General features: G+C 32.1%; 1 protein-coding gene and 1 pseudogene across 1 annotated transcript; one reads left to right on the top strand and one right to left on the bottom strand.

The window, feature by feature from the left end:
• The first annotated feature begins 2619 nt into the window (after positions 1-2619).
• On the top strand, positions 2620-4635 carry LOC105113140 (zinc-finger homeodomain protein 5-like). Its single transcript, XM_011009176.1, has 2 exons — positions 2620-3099; positions 3302-4635. Exon 2 carries the CDS (start codon positions 3449-3451, stop codon positions 4319-4321), a length of 873 nt encoding a protein of 290 aa, XP_011007478.1. The 5' UTR covers positions 2620-3099; positions 3302-3448; the 3' UTR covers positions 4322-4635.
• A 5345-nt stretch (positions 4636-9980) lies between these two features.
• On the bottom strand, positions 9981-11973 carry LOC105113139 (protein RADIALIS-like 5; annotated as a pseudogene).
• Positions 11974-18082: the final 6109 nt, after the last annotated feature.

Raw genomic sequence — 18082 nt, 5'->3', positions numbered from 1 at the left:
ATATAATACCAGTGAACGAAAAAGTAACACAGATCAAGATAAAATCTGAACATTTCGAAGAGATTTTATTTCCTTGCAAAAATATGACACGAATTGTTGAATGTATCATTCACGGTTGCCAGTGAGTAATGGATGTAATCCCTGGAAATGAACTTTGTTTACGAACAATTAAACTACAAATAATGTAATTAAGAATCTTATAAAGAATTAAATCCTAACTCAGAGCAAACACAAACGGCATGCTTAATACATGCAAGCAAGATGAAAAGCGATGGACGCATAAGAACTTGTTTTGGGAAGGGAAACAGGGGCATCGTTTTACTTGGAATATTTTCTTAATGTATCAAGAAAGATATTGGTGAATATATATAAAAATATACCTAATCTCTCAATAGATGGTAGAATTAATTGCTTTGATCTTTGGATATCAGAGTTATTTCGATTTCAGAATATGTAGTTTAATCTATACACCTAAAGGCAATGACTAGATTTAGTAAAAGCTAATTCCAACTTCAACAGCAATTCCAAACCAATGTTTCCGTTTATGGTTGAAATGTGAGAGAAAAAATCAAATCTTGAGTGAAAAATCACACTTCTGGGTGTTTGATAATCCTCTTAAACACATGGTTTTGGTAAGAGAAAACATTCAAACCATGATTTTGAAAAAAATAAACTAAAATTTCATGTTTTTTTCCCTTCCAAAATCATGGGTTAGATGCAAATCATGAATTTGAATACAAGCGACAGCCTTATTATAGCAAAGGAATCACGCCCTTGATGGGGTTAGAAAAGAAATAAGAGCCCAACCTTAGACTTCTTTATATTTATCTACTTGTTGATATGCTTACTTCTTTCGGCCAAGAATTTCTCACATCGTATATCGAACCTTGAACCACTTGTCTTAAAGTAAACATTTTCTAAATCAGGCACGGGAGAAGTTCAATCTCGAATCCATGTTTTGTTTGAAAGCTTTTACTCATCGATAAACACATTAACAAATCACTCACGTAGTCGGTGAGCCATTGCTAGTGGAAGGAGCACCATGATCACAGCATTAATGGACTGCCACAAGTACCGTGGTGGGCAAAAGTATCTGAGTGTATGCATGATGCTTTAGCCTGCCACACCCCAAATCTTGAATGCTGCAATGCGCATGCCAAATTAAGCTGCCTAAGCTAAAATGTCGAGAGATATTGAGATTAAAGCTCTCGAAATGGAATAGATGAAAAGAAAATTAAAAATTCTCCTATGTTCCCTAGAGTTTCATACCGGCTGTGATATTCAAACTTCGAAATTGCAGTGGAGATTAACAGGACTAAGGCCTAGAACGAACATGTGCTATGCATCTGAAGAAAGAAAGAAAGAGGCGGGGGGAAAAGATTCCGAGTTGGAGCATGCTAATCGAAATAAAAAAAAAAATGTATAAAGCTCCCGGCTCCTGACTCTAGCTTTCGGGATTCTATTGGTGGAAGCTGTATTGCAACAAAAAATGAACATGAACAGGTAGAGAGGGCTATGTAGCAAGCAAATAGGCAGTACCAAAGCAAAAGATGTTGAAAGAGAGGGACAAATGAAGCCATCGATTGCATCACAGAAAGGTAAAGACATTGCTTGGGGCAAGCGTGGTGTTGCAGGGAGGCTTGCGATTCAAAAACAGAATGCCTACCTTAGCCATTGGTCATGCTTGAGAGTTGAGATTGAGAGAATCATTCTGCTCTACATTACACGACAACACCATTACTGTGGACCGTTCCCATGCAGGTTTTTTTCACTTTTTACCCCCCCGGCCCCCCCTCCTTCTCTCATTTAATGCAGCTTTTTCCCTCTTAATTTGTATAAAAATTATCATTAAACTTTAAGCATTTATATAACAGAATCTTTAGTTATTCTTGGGCAATCTTAAATATATTATCCATGTCCAAACTATAGCATTTACAGAAATTTTGTTTCAAATAGCTTCCTTAATTAGATGCTACAAATCTAAGTAAGCATGTGTTTGTAATATGATAATTTTGTGTGGTTGCGGAATGAAAAAAAATAAAATAAAATGTGGTTGTTAAGGGATGAGCATTCGTTTTTGTGCTGTAAAAGTGCATTTAGCTTTAAAAAACATTAAATTTGATGTTTTTTTAATATTTTAATGTGATTTTAGAATTAGACAATTGTTTATTTTTTTATAAGAATATTTTAAATATAAATTATATCCAATCATATATATTTAATAAAATTAAATATTTATATACGGTTTGCTAGCTTGTCAAATTACAAGTCTTCAATATTATGTCTAAAATAATAAATTTAAAAAATTATTTATATATATTTTTAAATAAAAAATACTTTTAAAAAACAATTGCTATAAATTATAGTGGACATTAACTAAATATTTTTAAGCATATAATAAAAATAAAATACAATTTCAACCGGGGATATATTATAACACAAACCCTAACACTGTAACAAAATATAGAGCTAGCCTGTAAAAGTATGAGTTTGATCATGAAACTAATTACAGGGTGATGCAATGTCAAGGGTGGTTTTAGACTAAAAAGCACAGTGGCGAATATATATAAAGTTAGCCAGGTCGCATAAAGGGCGAGGAAGGATACACCGTATGCATCTGTATGGTTATTTAGGGGGTCAGGCTGGGTTAAAGATAAGAAATGGAAAGGAAGGCAATAATGAAGGGGTGAAGTGGGACCCAGTGTGGCAGGGCGTGGGAGAGGGATGAACATGACGTTGTCGGTTGTTTTGTGCAGAGAAAGGGAGGGCTCTTAATCTCATCACCATCTCCTCACAAAGTTTATCTACCCTCTGGCTTCGTCACAAGCAACCAAGCTGTCTCTTGTTGGACATGTAGTTGGCCTGTTGGAAGCCCAGAAGCACAGTCCTTGCTCCCATGCTCTAAAGCTTAAAAACACCACACAAACCCTCTCTATTTTACATCTTTCCCCTGCTAATTCTTTTGTGGTTTCTGCATACTTGAAAACATTAGCTAGAGAGAGGGAGAGAGATGTCAAAGACTTGATGATGGTAATAAAGCCTGTGGTGCTGGTACTGCTAGCTGTTGCCTCTCTCTCTCTCTCTCTCTCTCCTGGAACTGTGAGTTTTGTCCCATTTAACGTTCAATTTCCTTTTTGTTCTTAAGATCTTCTTTCTTCGTTTTATTGCCTCTCTTCCATCTTATCTTTTGGAACAACTGAGGATGGAGCAAGTTCTTGAATTTAGCTTAGGGCATTTCGTACGTATTTAAGCTTCTGCTATGATTTTTGTTTTTGAAGTGCTTCTTCTCCTTCACTGTTAGGCATAAAATCTTGGAGGGCTCCAAGATTCGAAGTTCCAATATTGTTATATCAAAAAAAAAAAAATCCGAAAGCTTAAGATTTTCTTTTCAAAAAACAAAAAAGATTATAGTGCTGCGTTTAAGAAGGCTAGGCGTGGTGCAAAAATCATGGAGATGAGAGGTCTAGAAAATGATATAAGAACGTCAGTCCCTTCAAGTTACAGTCATCAATCGTCAGGGCTAGAAGGAAGAAATGGGAACCACAATGGCACCACTGTCCTTACTTACACTCAAACCCTAGATCACCAACGCCAACCATCAAGATCTCCAAACCCAGATCGACTTGCAATCATCTCAAGCGGACCCAACTCCAAAACATCCAATACAAGGTACCGCGAATGTCTCAGAAACCACGCGGCCAACGTAGGCGGCAGCGTTTATGATGGCTGTGGTGAGTTCATGCCAGGGGGAGAAGAAGGAAGTTTAGAGGCGCTCAAATGTGCTGCTTGTGAGTGCCACCGCAACTTTCACCGCAGAGAAATCGATGGGGAGACTCAATTCAGTCCTGGTTCAAGAAGAAGTGCTACCATGGTTCATAGTCTTCAGTTGCCACCACCATTGCCTTCTCCAGCTATACTGCATCACCACCTCCACCACCACCAAAGATATTCTATGGGGTTGCATACTAGTCCTAACACTGCAAATATGGTTCAACCCATGAGCGTGGCTTTTGGTGGTGTTAGTGGAGGAACTGAATCTTCAAGTGAGGATCTCAATCCTTTCCAGTCTAATGCAGATGGAGTGCCACCTCCGCCACCTTATGTTATGTCAAAGAAGAGATTTAGAACAAAATTCACACCGGAACAGAAAGATAAGATGATGGAGTTTGCAGATAAAGTTGGGTGGAGGATTAATAAACAAGATGAGGAGGAAGTGCAGAAGTTTTGTGCTGAAGTTGGTGTGAGGAGACAGGTTTTCAAGGTTTGGATGCATAATAACAAGAATTTGAAGAAGCAGCCGCAGCCAACAAGTTCCACTTGACTAGAACGAGAACCCATGATTTTTCCTTGAACATCATTAATCGCTTCAGGTGATAAGGGATCCATGACGGATATAAATGCGAAAAGCCTTGGTTGGTAGCTAGCTAGTTGAGTAGGAAGGAGAGGTCTATGAAAAAAAAAAAAACAGAGAGAGGAAGGAGGTGGGTTAGCAGGATTATTGAATATGGGAATTAAGGTCCTTGTCTTTGATCAGAAATTTGTAAGATTCTCATGTTATCTTAATTTCTGCAATCTTCCTTTTTCTCAGTGCCAATGTTCTTAGAACCTAGCTAGGAAAGCTAGCTTCCATTGTTTTCCCATTGGAGTTATTATGTTGGGCCGGATCGATCGTCACGTATCTTTCATTTCCAAAGTTACTCAATTACTTTTCCCGTTATTATTATCAGAGAAGGGGAACGAAGTAAGAGATTGTATCCTTGTTCTTCGTTCGTTGTGCTCGATTCTATTCAAGTTTTAACACAATCATACGAGGAACATGTGCATGAATCCTAATTGATATAATGGCTGCCATATGGGCCATGTTAGGCTTGATGTCATATCTGTCTATGTCCCTGACTTAGCCTGTAATTGAACCCATAAAATAGTAGGGCTGGGCCATGTTTGATCCATCCTCATCCACCATTTAACAATCCATTGGTCGCCGTTTATAAATATAGTGGGGACATGTTTTGTATTTCGAAAGTATAAAGAATTATTTTTAAAATATTTTTTTATTCAAATTCATTTCTAACCTTTTTATATTTATTCATACTCTCTTACAACACTAATCAGACGTAAATTTAATTATTGATAAAGAAAAAGGTAATCCGTTGAGTTTCGCATGAAATATAATTGAATTTGAGGTCAATAAGAAAGCAAAGTCAATGGATTTATCCCCTTTGGCACATTTAATATTATAAGAAAAATGGGCTGGAGATATTACAAAATACTTTTAATTGAAAACATATCTTATACTATATTACCAAATACATACTTGATTTATGTTTTAAAAATATTTAAAAAAACAATAAATTTTATTTATTTCAACTTAACTTTTTTATATTTTTATTGATCTAAACAAAAAAAATATTATTTCAACATAATCTATTTGAAAAAAATCACTATTGTATTACATTTTATCTGTATAATTTCTGTTCACCTGTCGTGAGGGTGTAGTGATCTATCAAGTTCATGACCCTGGTCTGGAGACTTTTACCTGCTAAAAAAACAATAAATTTTATTTATTTCAACTTAACTTTTTTATATTTTTATTGATCTAAACAAAAAAATATTATTTAAACATAATCTATTTGAAAAAAATCTCTATTGTATTACATTTTATCTGTATAATTGCTGCTCACCTGTCGTGAGGGTGTGGTGATCTATCAAGTTCATGACCCTGGTCTGGAGACTTTTACCTGCGCATTGTGTTGACTACTTTCACATGCGCAACAGGAGAAGCACAATCCCAGGTCGCATTGCGTTGACTATTTTCACATGCGCAACAGGAGAAGCACAATAATTAATTATACATATGGCATCAATTCGTGAACAAGGGTAGCGTTTATGTACGGTATGGCATTTATTCCCTGACTTCATATCACTCAGCATCCACCAAAACTCATAAATTATTATAGAACATGGTGGTTAAACTATTACATAAAATTTTTATACACCAATAAATTTGTCAACAATATTTTGTAAATGATGCATCATTAATTATTTTATAATTATGATTGAATTATTAAAAATTACAAAAAAATGCATTTTAGATATTATCTATTAAATAAAAAATTTAGATCAATACAATACTTTCTAATTGTTTTATTGCCCAGTCCATAATTTAAATGGTGAATCGGTCTTTGTAATGATTTCAATGAAAATAAAATACGTTCCTCTGAGAAAAAATAATATAATTAAACAAGAACTTATAGAGGAGTGGAAACTAATTATTGTTCCCCTCCTCATACGGTATTGTTTATTGAAAACGTTGTTTTATTCTTTTCTTTTTTATTTTATAATTACTATTTTTATATGAATGGCCTTTATTATTTATTTTTTATAAAATTATCTTTATTTTATAATTAAAGTTATGAGTTTTATGGGTTAATTTGGGTGATTTTTTATTTTATTTTTTTTATAATTAATTTTTTTAATTTCATCCTTTATTATTTTTGTTAATTGAAAATTGAACTTTATAATTTATTTTATTTTTTATAATATTATCCTAATCTTATAATATGAGTCAAGTATTTAGCGGGTTAAACTAGGTTGACTTGAGTATTTCTTTTGTTATTTTTTAGTTTCATCCTTTAATATTTGATTGATTAGGAATTGAGCTTTTTTATTTTTTATTTTATTTTTTTTATGTTGATTTATCTTGGTTTTTTTAATTCAGATTTAATAAGTTAACTCGATTTAACTTAGGTTTTTTTGTTTTTTAATAGATTTTTTTAATTATATTTTTAATTATTAGATTAATTGAGAATTAAATTTTAATATATATTTTTAATTTGCTTTCTATGATGATATTACAATCTCGTAACTCAAATCACAAATTTTACATATTAACCTAAGCTGACTTGGGTTGATGCAATATGTTATCGTCTTAATATTTTTTTAAAATTATATCATTTTAATTTTTCTTAATTAAATTATGTTTTTTTTTTCAATTGTCTAGTTTGTTTTTAAACTTATTTACAAAGTTCACAGGTCATGTCAACTCAATTTCTACATATTTTAATTTATATATATATATCAATGCATGATTATTTCTTTTTAACTTCATCCTTTATCATTTTTGTTGATTTTTTTAATTTTATTTTTTATCATTTTTGTTGATTGAAAATTAAGTTTTATATTTTATTTTATTTTATTTTATTTTTTATAATATTATCCTAATCTTATAACACGAGTCAAGTGTTAATTTCTATATTTTTTAATTTTTATATATATCAATGCATGATTATTTCTTTTTAACTTTTTTTTTTAAATTAATCCTACTCGGCAACACAGGTAAATGATAATACTCACATATAAATGAGTACAATTCATGCTCATGCAAAGAAAGTGTGAGAAATTATTCAAGAATAAAGGCTACCTTATAAATTTTTTATTTTATAATTAAAGATACTCCCAAGTATTGAAACTAATTAATTTATAATCTTCTTCCCACAAATTCATACCTAAATTGATGACAAACCTATTCTAAATCCTTCTGCTGGGTTAATCTGGAAATTAATCTGCATTGTACAAAACCAGGCCAATGGATCTTTTTTCTTTTTTTTTTTAAAAAAAAAAGGGAACAAAAACAAAAGAAAGAAAGCCCAACCAAGACTGAGCTGTCTTTCGAACCAAGTTTAAGACCGTTAAATCAATCACCCTTCACCCCCAACAAACCTTAACAAAAACTCTCCCCTTTGATTCAAACAAACTTCAGTCTCACTCACTCATATCCATCTTCACTTCATGGACCCTACACGGCACCCTCCCTAAATCCCATAAATCACATCTCTCTCCTTAAATCCTACGACCCACCTGGCCTACAGCCTCGTCCCCTTCACTCCATCTCCAGCCCTTCAAGATCGAAATGCTCGATCTTGAAATGGGTAAACACCAAGCGTTTTCGCCGACGTCTACGTACCCAGCTTGTTAACGATTCCAATCGGACATGTCAACTGTGCGGATTCGATTGCCTGTGTTGCGGTCAATGATGTGTTTGTGATGCGTGCGTGGGGTGAGAATCTGGGCCGATTAGACTGTTCTGACGTTATCGGACGGTGGAGGAGAGCAGTGTGGGGGCCATGGGAGTGTCTGGTGAGTTGCATGAGGGATGCGTGGTGGGGTCGTTTTGTTTGGGATGGGTATACGATCCAGCAGGTTTTGCTCGAATGCTTTTAATGCTGTGATCCTGACGTTAAATTTAACCACGAAGAAACTAATTGTTTTTTTAATTACACCCTCGGTCCCTCTACTTTACGAGTTTGATCAATTGCCTCAATTCACTACTAATTTGATCGATAGTGTCCTTTTACGATGAGGATCTCGTTTAGAAACGCGGCTGCTGAAGGAGCACCCTTCCATGTTAATTTGTTTTCGTGTATTTAAAAAGTATTTTTTTATTTAAAATATTTTTTTTTATTTTTTTGATATTTTTAATTTGAAAATGGTTGAAATTCTGTTTGGCATTGCAGTTTTTTTTGGAATTTTTTTAAATTTTAAATTAATTTATTTTTTTATATTTTTGGATTAATGTGTTAATATTAAAAATAAAATTTAAAAAATAAAAAATATTATTTTAATATATTTATAAATAAAAAATACTTTAAATATAATATCTACTATATTTTTTATATAAAAAAAAAGCTCTCAAATCACAACCGCACCCGCATTCTAAATAGACATTTAACCTATAAACTTGTTTACACTAATCTGCTAATTGTATTTCTAGCTTGCTTCAAGGATACAAAAAAATATTCAAACAATAAAATCATTTTTTATTTTATTTAATTTAATGGCTAAAGAAATAATAACATTATTAAGTTATGAAAATTAACTTTTATTTTTCTCTTCGATTCATATAGTTTTTAAGGATGATTTTATTTTTATCAGTGTTTAAAAATATTTAAAGTTTTGAAGACTGTCATATATTTGAATTTTATTCCAATTACAAAGCTATCATGAAGCATTCTCGGAGTAATATTTCTTCATTCGTCTTCCTGTAGTTTTTAATAATTTTTCATAGAGAAAATTCAGAGGTAAACATTACATGATGGCATGCTATCTTGTTAAAGAAACTTGCAATGATTTCTCTACAAAAGAGTAATTTGTATTCATACAAGCAATTAACATCTCGATGGCATTGCATCTACCGTATAAACTTGGAGATTTCCGAAGAAACCTTCCTCTAATAATTAAAAATGTACAATCTGCAAAAGGGAACCGATAATATATTGATCTTCCCTCTCCAAAATGAAATACAATAAATTAATATGAACAGGTCGTCTGGTTTGGTGTTTATCCGAGTCTCATGGCACGAGGGCCTGCTGCTGCTTTTGGTTGATGATTTCTCGAAATTAAACCCGTATTCTTGAGACTAAACGCCAGACCAATTAATTCCTGTTGAAGAAATTTTCTTCACCTGGATTGATATATAATCAAGAAACCTAAAACCTGTATTTAGTTGATGTGATATGAAAATCTTTCTTCACGTATATTTCATTTATTTACAAACAACTTACTGCATCATGTGTAAACCAGCTTGTCCATGGCAGATAGCATTTTATTTCCCAAGGAATTTGACATGCTTTCCATGGTCTCCACATGGAAGACCATGTTTGATAATAATTAAATTCGATAACAAGAAGTTGATCAAGATCAATTCGTGTATCAACCAAAACATTCAATTGATCATTTTCTTAATTAGGAAAATCACCAATACTTGACTTTAATTGGATTGTTCAATTTTTTCTTTATAATGTTCAATATTTCATGCGTTCTCTCTGCTCGGCAGAGCTGGTGTGTCTGCGGGAAAAAATTATTTTCATAGTCTTTTGACAAAACAAAGGCAATATTATGGAGAGGAAACCAGTTTATTAGCACCCGAACCAGATTTTTAAGGTGATTGATTTGGGTTGGAAAGGATTAAAAAGGGGAGTAAATTATAGAACACAGTACTTTATAGTTTATATAACAGGAGACAACATCATTAAAGTAGATGCATCGTACGTACAAGCTTCAGAAGTGTGATAACACATGACTTGTACACGTTGCTTTCATTATTACTACAGTAACTAAGCCTGGACAGAACCAGAACCAGCAAGTAGATTCACTTCTTTTTTAGTACTTAGTCTTGCATGCATATAGTTTTTACAGATCTGGACCCTTCGGCGCTTCATTGCAGCTTTAAATTCCTCATAAGCCTGCCAAAAAAAAAAAAAACAGCATTAGTGATGCATAATTATATTTAATTCCCTAGTTGGAGTGTTTAGTTTTAAATAATTAACTGTAGTGGGTTGTCAACAACCACATTATCCTTGAAATCAGAATTGTATAGGAACTCGATCAAGGGACTTGTTTTATTTATTTTTTTTAGAATAGATGAGCTTACTTTGGGCAACTGGGTGAGTGAAATTTTTGTTTCAGCTTGTAATGCTGTCTAAAGTCCTGGCTAGATCCAAGAACCCGTGTCGTGAGCAGGTCTGGGGATTACTGAATTGGGTTATAGAGCAATGTGAAAATTGATTTAAAAAATTGTGTTTTCCTGTGTTCACACAATGATTCTTATCAGGCATTAGAAGCACTGGCTAATTTATAATAATTTTTGCCCCGTTCCAAAGCATATATATGTCCAAGTTGATGTGATGTATATCATACAAGCAGGATTAGATTTCATGTGGGCTTCTTTTTTGTTTTCCTTAGGAAGTTGAATTTATAATGGATAGTCTTTACAATATTTAAGACTATCCAGAGGGAACAAGGGTCGGTGTTAGGTTTACCCTAAATCCTATAGCTACTAGGAAAGGAAAGGCAAGAGAATTATGAAAAGATGATATACATATATGAATACTTGGTCGGCATACGAACCCTCAAAATCCGCAGTTAATACTGGAACAAGAAACTTGTGACGTTTTATGTTACATCATACACAATCTAAGGAAGTTTGCTGCACTGGTTTGAAAGTAGAAGTAGGCGCCGTGTGGCTTTTGGCAATATATACAGTGGGCAGTTGGCAATATATATACGTGCAAATGAGTAGAGAGGAAGGAAGCAGCTGACAGCAGAGACACAAGCACATGCTTTAAAGTTTAAACAGTACCGATAGTATAAAATCGTAAATTGAGGGGAGCTCAATGCGGCAGCACTGAAGTAGACTCGTTTGACAGATGTTTGGATTAACTACGTACGTTTTTAAGGAGCTTAGTGTGTGCCTGCTAATGCCCTTTCAATTTCCAAGGATAATAGATGGGAATGCGAATGCTCATGTCTTGAACATGTGTAAGATGCGTAGCAAACAGTGTGCGCTGAGCTAGGGAGCCTAGAATAAAACAATATTGCATGCAAGAACAGTGAAGTTGGTTTTTATCCTGTAATTGATGAGTATGCTGGTTTCCAGAAACGTTCATCACGTACCTCTGCTCCTCAGCAAGCCCTCTACTATTGCTCCCTGAGGGCTTGTAGTTTGGCAGTGGAGCTTGGCCGGATTCTATATATGTAAGATCCTCCAGAAGACGATCGTAGTGCATCTTAACTTCTTCTGCTGACTTGCCACCCACAGCCTTGGCCACATTTTGCCAGCGGGCTGGGGTCTGGCGTGTCTTTGTCATAGACAGCCAGTGCCTTCTCAAACAGCTTGTTTTGTTTGGGCGTCCAAGAGGAGCTAGAACCATTTGAAGACATGAAATAAGCCATTTCCCTTGTTGATAATCGGGTACGTAGTGGAGGGATTGGTAGGTTAGACGGTGGTGAGAGAGGAATGTGGGCTGACTCCTAAAGCAAAAGAACAAGCTACAAGCCTAAGACGAAAGAAACTTCAAGAGAAAAAGATCAATCCCTCAGTCAAGGGAGAAGACTTGAGTCAAGGGATGGTGTGGGCAAGAGATTGACATGGCTGCTCTTTATAAGCAGGAGGAAATGGTAGGGCTGTGCAAGTGGGAGATTATTTTTTTTCCCACCCTCGAGGGTATAACAATGTAGGATTCTCTTCCGTAAGCAAAGGTATAAGAGGGAAGAGAAACGAAAAGGGCATCAGTGTCGAAAAGACTGGCTCTTTATCAAGTCCTTTCTTTGTCTTTTATAATATCATCAGCAAGAGGATTTCCTCAAGAATTTTCACCAGCTGGTGGGGATTAGATCCCAATTTTGAGTCTGCACATTAACATAATATAGATTCGCTTACAAAATGAGCCTCCATTGCCCCCTTTTAGACCTCCATAAGCACAGTAATAAGATATTCTTCCCGCCTCTTTTGTGGCTGGGGGTTTTTTTATATCAAATAAGGCCAGAGACAGGAATTTCACCTCACGAGACAAGGGGGCGGCGCAGGGCTGTTCAGGTGTCATCAAGAGAAGGTTTTTCTTTGTAGATTAGATTTTGCTTTTAGTTAAATTATTATTGGGGATTTTATCTTGGAATTGGGTACGTGGAACTTGCAAAAAGATGTTCTCACCTTCTGCTTCAGCCTTCTGGGCAACATTCCAAACGCTTCAGCCTACAGGGTAATTTTTTTGGGTGGGAGGATGAATCAGCAGCAGTATTTTTTTTTTGGGTGGGAGGATGAATCAGCAGACTCATTCGGTGTTAGACACAGAGAAGATACTCTGTCAGTTTTGCAGTCGGAGTGGCTGTTTGCTTCCTGCCATTAATTATTAAACCTATTCTAAAATTATTTTAATCATAATTCAAATTATAAATTTTACTATTTAATCATACTAACTCGGATTATTCTTTTAATTTTTTAAAAAACACTATTAAAATACCAAAACAAATAGCCTACATATTGATAAAACGAACCACAGTGGCTAAAATCCATAGCTTAGTAAAGTTCTATCGACAAAACTAGTGACGGGTAAGTTTTCAGGCAGCGGTAAACCTTTGTATAGTGGTGTGAATGCAGCCAGCACTCTTTGTACGGCAAGGCATGGTGGTCTTCAGCGGTGGTCCCGTGTTAATACTCTAGTGTGAGGGTACCAGCCATAAGGTTGGGGTGGCGTTGTACCAAGTTTTGAAGTCGAGGCCAATCTGATTTTTATGGATCCAATAACGACACAAAACCCATATGGCCTGTTCTTCATACTTTTACTTGGTATTATGATGATGTGTTAACGTCAAATTTTCAATCCAGTGGACCGATTGGGCTTTTTCTTCGGAGAGCGACTTCCTTGCTCGAGGCAATGGTTTGCTCCACACATGGAACCCTTCTGCTTTAGTGAAAAAGCACAGATGAAGCCTTCTATGATTCAAAAAATACAATTAAATTACTGGATGTGGTGATTTAAAATCATGATAATTTACTTTATTATGATTCGAAATCTTGATATCTATCGAAATTAAATCCCAACATCCTTTTTCCTCCCCAGATAAAAACAAACATTTACTCGGTATCGTGTTCTTAAATCATGATTTTTCTTATGTTGTATTTTAAAATCACGACAAGCACACTTACCGATCTATTTCATCAAAGAAATTTTGCAGCTGTTTTATTTTACTAAGATTTTAACCCAAGATAGCCTGTGAATTGTGGTAATCTTCCCCAGTCTATATTTCGGCAGATGTTTCTAAGCCTTTTCTCGGTTGTATCCCTAACATGTAGAATATGCTAGGCATGTTTGTTGATGTATAATAAGCCAAGAAGGCCTCAATCTGTGCGTATCGAGAATTCAAAGTTCACGGTGCTATTGATGAGATTGATGAGCCAATAAGATCTTAATACTCTGCCATAGGGTATGTTTATGAGCCACAAATTCCAACATAAATCATTCCTAAATTTAATTTAAAAATCTCAATAGCTTAATTAAGTATAATGCTTTCACACAACACTGTTTTTACAGTATCCTTCATATAAATATTAACATTTGTGTGCTAATTGCTTTTGAAATATAGATTGATTTTAAAAAGTTAGTGAGTTTTCGTTTATTGAAAAAAAAAAGCATAATAAAAGTGCTATCAATTTTGTGATATTTTTATGGTATAGTCAAAGAACTAACTTATTTAAAAACTTAAATTATTATATGAGTTTTTAAAATATAATTTATATTATTCTTTAATATATTATTCACGTGAAAATTTTTTAAATTTAAAATTTGTATAAATTCATAACTTCACGTAAAAAAAATTTAAATTTAAAATTTGTATAAATTCATATTATTTTGTACTTAATTTTTATCAAATAAATAAAAATGATGAAATTCAAATTAATGATCCCTTTATCATCAAGACTCTAATACCATATCAAAAAACTATTTCATCTAAAAATTTAAATTATTAAATAAAAATTTAAAATATAATTTATATTATTTTTTAATATATAATTTATATTATTTTTTTACATATATATTTTTTTTATAAAAAAATATATAAAAAAAGTCTACACAATGTAGCCAGTGGAGGTAGACATAGATGGAAAGCCTTTTTCGGCCTCAGACCACCGCTCACATGCTGTGAAGAAAGGGCCCGAATAAATGGAGCCAGGCGAATGCGCACGGAATCTTCCATGGAAAACACCATGATATCATGGATATTTATTAGATTCCTTATCATGCTCTCTCAAGTCTACCTCAATGAAAGTTTCGTGAATGGACAGAGATATTTAATTAGGGTAGTAGAGGTTATTTTTAAAAGATTTTTTATTTAAAAATCTATTAAAATAATATTTTATTATTTAATTTTTTTTAATATTAGCACATTAAAATGATTTGAAAATATTAAAAAAATAATTTAAATTTAAAAAATAATTCTTCTAAAAAACACTTTTGAAATGTAAAATCACATCAACCAAGATATTTTTCACTGTGGAGTCCATTTCCCTTTCCTATGAGTGGAAGCATTCTAGGTCTTTTCTTACCCTGGTTAATCTTGGTCCGTGGCCTATCACGCTTTAGGTTTCGAAGACTCGGAAGATGACAGCCCTCTAATTTAGGGTCCACAAATCTGATAGCAAGAGCTCGAGGACCGCAGTTGAGGTTGAAATATGGACATCGAAGGGAAAAATATTTCCGAGAGAAATCCTTTTGATCGTAAAATCTGCTTCAAGAGAGTGGTGAAAAAAGATGTCTTCCCGATGGAACGTACCGAATGATAAGAGGTAGATGCTTGAGGTTCATGTAACAATCAAGGGGGTCAATCTTGCGCTCGAGGATGATATATTCTCTTTTTAGCATGTTGGATACAAATTTAGATCTAAAGCATTCGGCAGACGACATAACTCTTATTTTATTACAAGATAATAGATATGCTGCACTTAATTTCAAAGAGGGAGCACACATCAAATTAGCATAATGTCCTGTTTCTCCTCACAAACACATGAAAGTGCAGGACACGTCTGGTTGTTTTTTCACAAAAAATATATATACAATTAGAACAATTTGGTTAATCAGATCATAAATTAATTTACCAATTTAATTTAATTTAATCAAGTTAATATTCTATTTGAAGTTTGAAGTGGTTATATCAAGTAAATAGTGGGAGTTACTGCTTATATGCTTTAAGATCTCCCTGAATTTTATTTTATTTTTATTTTTTTGTTATTGAGAAATTAAGATCTAATCGGTAATGATATTTTATTTCTCATCATCCTCACGTTAACTGAGCTGTTTTTGTATTTTTGAAGATTTTCTTTTACATTACCAGTTGGAAAGTTTCAAGATTTTTGCACTGAGATTTCTTTTCCGATTATATATATAAGCAATCAATCACTAGTCTTAGAAAGCAAAAAAAGCTTAATTGCATGAAATTTAAATAATTATCATAACAAAGACTAGAGACTCACTTAATCGGAGTGTGAATATGTTCGATTTTTAAACAAAATCTAAGAATCCATCCCTTAGTTTTTTATAGAAATCAAGAAACCATTGCAAGGGACAAAGTCTTTCGACGCTCAACCCATCATCTCGAAGTGGAAATCTAAGAGGAGAAAATTTTCTAAAAAACATGAGCTTAAAAAGTAATTTTTTACCTTAAACAATGTTGAGGTTAAATATTGTTTTCTCGTACCTTTAAAAAATGTTAAAATAAATGGAGATAATTTAAAAGGTGGATGCTATTTTTTTTTTCTAATGAATTTTTTTTATTTAATTTAATTTGTTGATGTTAATTTTTTATTTGGTTATTAAATTTTTATAACATGAATCTCGACTTTGATAAGTTAACCTAGTTAATTCTATGTTAACTTATAATTTTTTTTTTCTTATCGAGTTATCAAACTTTCATAACATGAATCCCATATTTGAGGGATTAATCTGATTTGATAGATTAATCTGGTTAATTCAGATTATTCTTTTTTTTTTCTTCATTATTTTTTTTCTTCCTGTAGATTTGTTTTCCTTTGTTTTTTCTTTTAAATTAATCTTTTTTTTATTTGATAGTTTTTTTGGTCTTTTTCTTTCTTTTTAATTTAGTTTGTTATTATTAAATTTTTTCTATTTAGTTATTAAACTTTCATGACACGGATCCTAGGTTTGACGGGTTAATTTAGTTAATTCAATTTTTTTTCTTTTTCTTCATTGTTTTTTTTCTTCTTATAGGTTTTTTTTTTCTTTTTTTTAATTAATCTTTTTTTATTTAATTTAGTTTTTTAATATTAAATATTTTTCTATTTGGTTATCAAACTTTCATGAAACGGATTATGAGTTTGACAGGTTAACCCATATTTATTTTTATGGTGTTTCTTTTTAATTAATTTTTTTATTTAATTAACTTTGTTAATGTTAAATATTTTTTATTTATTTATCAAACTTTCATGACATGAATCTCAGGTTTAACGGGCTAACCAGCTAATTTTAGGTTAACTTATAATTTTTTTCTATTGAGTTATCAAACTTTCATAACACAGATCTCAGGTTTGATGGGTTAAACTGGTATGATGTGTTAATACAGTTAATTCAAATTTTTTTGTTCTCCATTAGTTTCTTTCATCATGTATGTTTGTTTTCCTTTTAAATTAATTATTTTTTTTGTTTGATAGGTTTTTTCTGGCCTTTTTATTTTTAATTAATTTTTTAAATTTAGCTTGTTAAAATTAAATTTTTTTATTTAGTTATCAAACTTTTATGACACGGATATCAGGTTTGACGAGTTAACCAAGTTTGATAGATTAACCTAGTTAATTCAGATTTTTTTTTTGTTTTCTTCATTGTTTTTTTCTTACTGTAGTTTTTTTTTGTTTTTAATTAATTTTTATTTTATTTTTTTTATGCCTTTTATTTAATACTGCATAATGCAATTCACAATGAAAAGGCGGATGCTATTAGTTTTTATTTTTTTTCTTTGTTTTTTTAATGAATATAGGGAGATAATTAACTATAATTAAAACAATTCATTTTATTATATATTACACAATGTATTTCACTGTTAAAAGGCGGATGCTATTTTTTTTTAATAAATTTTTTTATTTAATTTAATTTATTAATGTTAATTTTTTATTTGATTATTAAATTTTTATAATATGGATCTCGACTTTGATAAGTTAATCTAGCTAATTCTATGTTAACCTATAATTTTTTTTTCTTATCGAGTTATTAAACTTTCATAACATAAATCCCATATTTAAAGGATTAATCTGATTTGATAGGTTAATCTGGTTAATTTAGATTATTCTTTTTTTTCTTCATTATTTTTTTTTCTTCCTGTAAATTTGTTTTCCTTTGTTTTTTCTTTTAAATTAATTTTTTTTATTTAATAGTTTTTTTGGCCTTTTTCTTTCTTTTTTATTTAGTTTGTTATTATTAAATTTTTTTCTATTTAGTTATTAAACTTTCATGACACGAATCCTAGGTTTGACGGGTTAATTTAGTTAATTCAATTTTTTTTTTCTTTTTCTTCATTGTTTTTTTTCTTCTTATAGGTTTTTTTTCTTTTTTTAATTAATCTTTTTTTATTTAATTTAGTTTTTTAATATTAAATATTTTTCTATTTAGTTATTAAACTTTCATGACACGAATCCTAGGTTTGACGGGTTAATTTAGTTAATTCAATTTTTTTTCTTTTTCTTCATTGTTTTTTTTCTTCTTATAGGTTTTTTTTCTTTTTTTAATTAATCTTTTTTTAT

This window comes from Populus euphratica, unplaced genomic scaffold (assembly GCF_000495115.2).
Source record: "Populus euphratica unplaced genomic scaffold, PopEup_1.0 scaffold393.1, whole genome shotgun sequence".
NCBI classification, from domain to species: Eukaryota; Viridiplantae; Streptophyta; class Magnoliopsida; order Malpighiales; family Salicaceae; genus Populus; species Populus euphratica.
Note: the sequence above shows the minus strand (reverse complement) of the source record. Positions and strands in the feature narration are given on the sequence as shown.

Coding starts and splice junctions, on each gene's coding strand:
- LOC105113140 (XM_011009176.1), top strand. CDS start 3,449: ATGGAGATGAGAGGTCTAGAAAATGATATAAGAACGTCAGTCCCTTCA.